The 7,098-nt window shown below is 37.0% G+C and overlaps 1 protein-coding gene across 3 annotated transcripts in view; it reads right to left on the bottom strand.

Moving 5' to 3' along the window:
• Nucleotides 1-385: 385 nt before the first annotated feature.
• IKZF1 (IKAROS family zinc finger 1) overlaps nt 386-7,098 on the bottom strand; it is a 260,129-nt gene continuing 253,416 nt past the window's right edge. For all 3 annotated transcript variants that reach the window (XM_075316568.1, XM_075316569.1, XM_075316571.1), the window contains one exon: nt 386-2,057. In XM_075316568.1, the coding sequence (XP_075172683.1) occupies nt 1,354-2,057 (704 nt within the window). In that variant the 3' untranslated portion in view covers nt 386-1,353. The remainder of the gene's footprint in view (nt 2,058-7,098) is intronic.

The following is a 7,098-nucleotide window of genomic DNA, read 5'->3' as shown; positions in this document are numbered from 1 at the left end:
CACAGTGCCAAGAACGCAACACATTTGAACACTCGTGGGTAGAGTTGAATAAAAATCTGTATACATACTCAAGTGAGTCGACCACTATGCACCAACATTGGGAACGTGTAGATAAGACCTGGGATCAGGTTTCGGTCAAGACATGCTCATGCCCAGGATTCAGGCAGTGTTGAAAGTCAAAGGGGGATTTACAATATACTAACAAAATACAAATAAAAATTAAATTTTTAGGAGCAAAACAGTAGCAATGCAGTGCTCTGACAAGAATCTGCATAAATAATCATATGCTAAATAGTTGCAAGTTAAATTTAGGTATGAGAAAGGCAAGATGATTGTCTATAAAATGAAAGCGGTCTCATGCTCAAAGCTGTAGTGAATGGTGAGATATGGAGCCAGAAAGTCAAAAGCTTCAAAACATTGTTACCCTTTTGCTTGTCAGTGTAATTGCAATGTTTATTCTGTACATGTCTTTTATTGTGCTTGTTTTGGAACTTTATCCATCATGTTTTTTTTAAGTTTGTAAAATGTTGAAATATACACAAGACTCACTCTTATGGATGTCCAGGCTGTTCAAGCTCAAAACACCTTGTAAGGATTTTTTGAGAATATGTACAAGAATGTAGTTATAACACTCCACTGCTGGTACTAAGAATTTTAAATGCATAAGAACTGGCATTAAAGACTCTTAAAAATAATGTTGACACCAGAAGCTATAAATAAGCCTATATTATACAATTATTTAGTAACATACTGTCAGTTTTATACAGAAATGCATTTATCATTAACCCAATACTTATGACCATAATGTAATGTAATGTAATTTGTTTGAAATGTTTATTATGCTGTGTAACAATTCACTTAAAATGAACATGGGAACTATTGTCATTAACAATATCGATGCCAGTATGCTACAGCATGAAGCTTAGCATTAGGCATATACTTGAATAATTTGTTTGAAGACTAACATTTGCAAAAATATCAATACGGACTCTTTATTCCACTTAGAAATGCGCAGTAACTCTCTAGTTTCATATATATTATTATAGAAGCGAACAACGGACAGATGTTAGCTATACACATTTATGTAATTCTATGTTTCTTGATACAAACACTTTTCAAAAGATTTCCAAAAGCATGATACTTAAAAATGAGGCATCATGTCACTGTAACAATAAAAATCTTGTAAAAAAGCATGCTGTCTTAATGAAAAGTAGTCACATTGTTAACTGTAGTAAGTGGTAGGTCTTTGTATGCATTATTGGGTTTATAGATGCTTCTTCAAAATGTTCCCTTGGAAAATGTTTGTGCTTTTTTTCTGTGGAATATTAAATACATGGCAGAGAGGGGATTAGATCAACCCATATTGAAACGGTGTTCACCTCGGGTAATATGTGATGAAAACTCATATCTATCTTGGCTTTGGTATCCACACATGTTACACTCAAATGGATCGCGAAAACCATGACAGCCCATGTGGATTGTGTACATCACGTGATCCAAGAAGAGAACTCGACAGTGCTCGCACTTGTGGACTTTTATTGCCTCTCCGTTACCACTGATGACTTTGAAAGCATCTTGAGAATTGTCATTGGCAGCTCTATAGACATCAAATGGTTTGTTTTCCTTTACAGAGAGCCCATTTCTAGTATGGGGTCCTATGTGACTGGTCAGATATATAAGTCCTCCCCTTTCCTCATTGTTGCTTTCGGTATCTGTGGAATCTTGACAGCTGTTACTTGGGGATACTTCTTTCTCTAAAGCAATAGATTTAACCTGGGAAAGTAATAGCAGGTTTTCCACTGCACTTTCTTGTGCCGCCTGATTGGTGTGAGATGCAACATCTGCATGAGGTTTATGTAGGGCATACATTGTGTTAATAACTGGGACCACTTCAGGGCCACCTGGTGGTGTCTGAACCAGTGGACGCAAGGATTCAGCTCCTAAATATGTAATTGCATTATTGATGGCCTGATCCATTACATGTGTCTGCATAATTTCATTCTCCTTCTCAAAATTACTGTTGGCATCATATGGCAGGTCTGTCAGACGTTTCTCACCTAAAGAAGACAGCATATAACTAGTTAAACATTATTTATAGTGTTATATTTCAAAAGTTAGGAATACAGTACCTTACATTTTTTTAACTGACTGCTTACATAATTTCTAACATATAATCGAAAAACAATTGTACTTGTATCACATAGTATAATATGAGTGTGTATGCATATATATGTATATATGTACATATATATATATATATATATATATATATATATATACATACATACACACTCATATTAAACTATGTTACGCAAGTACAATTGTTTTTCAAATATATATATATATATATATATATATATATATATACATACACACACACACAGTGGGTACGGAAAATATTCAGACCCCTTTACATTTTTCACTCTTAATTTCATTGCAGCCATTTGGTAAATCAAAAAAGTTCAGTTTTTCTCATTAATGTACACTCTGCCCTCAATATTGACAAACCCCCCCCAGGAATGTAGACATTTTTGCAAATTTATTAAACAAGAAAAACTGAAATATCACATGGTCATTAGTATTCGGACCCTTTGCTCAATATTGAGTAGAAGCATCCTTTTGAGGTAGTGCAGCCTTCTTGGGAATGATGCAACAAGTTTTTCACACCTAGATTTGGGGATCCTCTACCATTTTTCCTTGCAGATCCTCTACAGTTCCATCAGGTTGGATGGTGAACGTTGGTGGACAGCCATTTTAAGGTCTCTCCAGAAATACTTAATTGGGTTTAGGTCAGGGCTCTGGCTGGGCCAGTCAAGAATGGTCACATAGTTGTTCTGAAGCCGCTCAATTGTTATTTTAGCTGTGTGCTTAGGGTCATTGTCTTTTTGGAAGGTGAACCTTCGGCCAAGTCTGAGGTCCAGAGCACTCTGGAAGAAGTTTTCTTACAGGATATCTCTGTACTTGGCTACATTCATCTTTCCTTCAATTGCAACCTGTCGTCCTGTCCCTGAAGCTGAAAAACACCTCCATAGCATGATGCTGCCACTGCCATGTTTCACTGTTGGGATTGTACTGGGCAGATGATGAGCAGTGCCTGGTTTTCTCCACACATACCGCTTTGACTTATCACCAAAAAGTTATATCTTCATCTCATCAGACCAGAGAATGTTATTTCTCATAGTCTGGGAGTCCTTCATGTGTTTTTTTGTAAACTCTATACAGGCTTTCATATCTCTTGCGCTGAGGAGAAGCTTCTGTCAAGCCACTCTGCCATAAAGGCCCAACTGGTGAAGGGCTGCAGTGATAGTTGACTTTGTGGAACTTTTTGACATCTCCCTACTGCATTTCTGGAGCTCAGCCACGGTGATCTTGGGGTTCTTCTTTACCTCTCTCACCAAGGCTCTTCTCCCATGATTGCTCAGTTTGGCTGGATGGCCAGGTCTAGGAAGAGTTCTGGTGGTCCCAAACTTCTTCCATTACGTATGACCATGTGATATTTCAGTTTTTCCTGTTTAATAAATTTGTAAAAAAATCTACATTTCTATTTTTTTCTGTCAAGATGGGGTGCAGAGTGTACATTAATGAGAAAAAGATGAACTTTTTTGAATTTACCAAATGACTGCAATGAAACAAAGAGTGAAAAATTAAAAGGGGTCCGAATACTTTCCGTACCACTGTATATATACATATACAGTGGGTGAAATAAGTGTTGAGCATGACACCAATTTTCTAAGTAAATTTGTTTCTAAAAATACTATTGTCAGTAACAACCCATCGAATCCCTACAGGCAATGAAATCAAACTATAGACGTCCATATATTAAGTTATGTGTTATAATAAGAAATGACACAGGGAAAAAGTATTGAACAAGAAAGAGAGGTGCAAAAAGCTATGGAAAGATATGACACCAGCTGAAAAGTTTCAGTAATTAGAAAGCAATCCTGCCACTTAGTGAAAAAATAATATCGGCTGGTTCAATGATGGCCTATAAAAAGTATCTCATTATGAAGGTGCCACACAAGAAACATTTCATGATGGGTAAAACCAGACCGCATTCTAAAAAACCTTATTATTGCAAAACATACAGTGAGCACTGTTGGGGTAGAATAATCTGGAAATGGAAAAAACATTATTTCACTATAAATTGGCCACAATCAGGTGCTTCCTGCAATATTTGAGACAGAGGAGTGAAAAGAATAATCAGAATAGTCGTCCAAGAGCCAAAGACTACCTCTGGAGAGTTACAGAAAGACTTGGGATCAGCAGGTACAATTTCTTCAAAGAAAGCAACAAGTAATACACTTAACTTCCATGACTTGTATGTATGCTCACTACGCAAGACTCTATTGCTGAATAAAAAGCATGTTCAAGCTTGTTTAAAGTTTTCTCAATAACATTTAGACAAGCCTGTGAAATACTGGGAGAATATAGTCTGGTCAAATGAGGCTAAAATGAACTTTTGGGATGCCATAAAACACACCATGTTTTGGAGGGCAAAAGGTATCGTTTATCATGCCAAAACCACAATACCAACAATGAGGTTTGAAGGTAGGAACATCATGGTGTGGGGCTATTTTTCTGCATATGGCACTGGCAAACTTCATATAATTGAAGGAAGGATGAATGGACAAATGTACTGAGCCCGAGACATTCTTTATAAAAATCTACTACCACCTACCAGGATAATGAACATGAAAATGAGGGTGGACATTTCAGCAAGACAATGATCCCAAACACACAGCCATGGAAACTCTCAATTGGTTTCAGAGAAAGTAAAGCTGCTAGAATGTCCCAGACAATCACCTGATCTGAATCCAATAGAAAATTTAAAGAAGGAACTAAACCTCAACGTTCAAAGAAGGAACCCACAGAACTTTCAGGATTTGAAGACTCTTTATGTGGAAACATGGTCCAAAATCACACCTGAGCAATGAATGTGCCAAGTTTCTACATACAGTAGGAATCTTGAAGCGGCATCATCAACAAAGTATTTTGTACGAAGTAGTAATTAAATTTCAGTAAGCGTGTTCAATACTTTTTCACTGTATGATTTTCATCATTACACATCACTAAATTTATGGACTTCTATGGCTTGATTTCTTTAACAGAGTAGATTGGATGGGTTGTTACCAACAGCTGGTGAGAAATTCATGTCAATAATACTTTTAGAAATATAGTTACTTAGAAAATTGGTGAAGTGTTCCATAATTATTTCATCAGCTGTATTTTTGCACAAATACAAAACAAGTTCTTCACATTATTTCTGAAACATTTTTTTTTGCTATTAGTGTAAATAATAAAAGTCAAACACACAGAAAAAAATGCAATATTTATATAAATTAGCTCTACTGCAACTTTTGAAGAAAGGCATGTTCATTGCAGACTTCCGGGGAGCACTGCATAACTCATAAGTCTACCGACGCCAATTCGCATTCTTCTTAATAAGAAACTTTACCCTTTAGAATCTCCGTTGAAGGCTTCTCAACAAACCAAATCAGTTTATTATATTGCATAGATGAAGGGCAAGAAACTCCAAACAACTATCTGCAAATAGATGTCTATTCCTTGTGACTACATATCCTGTCATATGACAAAGCTCTTTAAATGGTCAATATTGACTTCTAGAATTGCTACCTCCAATAGATGGCATCAGAGATCTTGTTTTTTTTCTCTGTACAGTATTTGTATAGACAAATGAAAAAGATGCCTGAACCTCAGTATTTGTGGTCAAGGGCCATGCTAAAGTAAAATTATTATTATTATTCTGTCTCCTGAACTCTCTATACTATAAAAAAGGCACAGAATTAGTCAATTATGTTGGTAATGAACAGATTGCTACAGCCATATAAAGTACTGTTCAATATATAATGTGAAAACCGCTACCGAATCTAGGCCTCACCAAGAACTAGGGAGTGCCTTACTGCCTACTGGTGAGTCTGTCTCACAGTTTGATAAGCACTCTATTTTATCAACATAACAATACTGCTAGTCTGCTCTCTTGCCTTGTTGGTTATACTTAGGATTTGAGATGAACGAAACTGAGGTTTGGTGTTCAGTGTTTGTACCAAAACAGAGTTTGGGTGCTGTACGTATGCAAAACACTTGCACAAGTTTCGCTGTAGTGTTTGAACGGCTCACTCTGGGGGTAACAACAGCATGATCGGATGTAGAGTGCACCAAACAAAAAAAGGGAAAAACCCCGCCCACCCTCCTCTGGAAGTGATCTGTTTGTGGCTGGCTGCATGTGGGCGGAGAACCGAACTGCCCAATTAATGACTTCCATTGGTGTTCAGGTAAAGTCAGGATCCCAAACCAAACTTTAACTAAAGTCCGACTGAATCTGCGAAACCGAACTTCCACAGGCCTGTGCGTCCCTACTTAGGATGTTAACTGAAAATAAAACAGGGTCTTACATTATTTTCTGCTCCGAAAGATGGGCTTGGGCTTATTTTCAGGGATGTCTTTTTTTGTCTAATTTTTTTTCATGAACAATAATCCATATTTATTCTTGAACCATGTATCCTTCTAGTCACATTATGTAATGTCACAAAGGTCCTGAAACAGTGTTATTAGGATATAAATGATGTGGCCCCTAGAAGAATGGGGGCCCTGTGAAATTAACCGGTTTGCTCTGCCTTCTCCCTAATGGCACTCCTGCATGCCAGCCTGTCTCCTGTTCAGTTCTTTTAGACTCCTGCAATTAGGAGACTTTTGATTACATCATGTCACATGACTGTGAAATCATCATAAGTTCTCAAAGAATCATAACCTCAGAAAAATACAACTGGGGTCCCTAAGGGTGTGGGGGCCCTGAGAAATTGTGCAGTTTGATTCCCCCTAGTGTTGGCCATGACTGTAACTATGGATTATTTTTGGAGTATGGCTTATATTTCAAGCATGCTTTAATAATCCTGTAAAATCATGCTAGGGCTTATTTTAGGGGAAATACGGTAGTAAGGTTAGGATGTGGCCATTAATTTGTATAGTGATCTAGCTAAAAAATGTCTCCATGACAGACAAATTAAAAAAAAATAAAAATTCAAGGAAAACTAAAGAAAATAAAAATAAAGCAGGCGCGCACTATACTTATGAAGTCTC

This window comes from Anomaloglossus baeobatrachus, chromosome 6 (assembly GCF_048569485.1).
Source record: "Anomaloglossus baeobatrachus isolate aAnoBae1 chromosome 6, aAnoBae1.hap1, whole genome shotgun sequence".
Taxonomy (NCBI): domain Eukaryota; kingdom Metazoa; phylum Chordata; class Amphibia; order Anura; family Aromobatidae; genus Anomaloglossus; species Anomaloglossus baeobatrachus.
The sequence above is the reverse complement of the archived record's forward strand: the minus strand, read 5'-3'. Positions and strand labels throughout refer to the sequence as shown.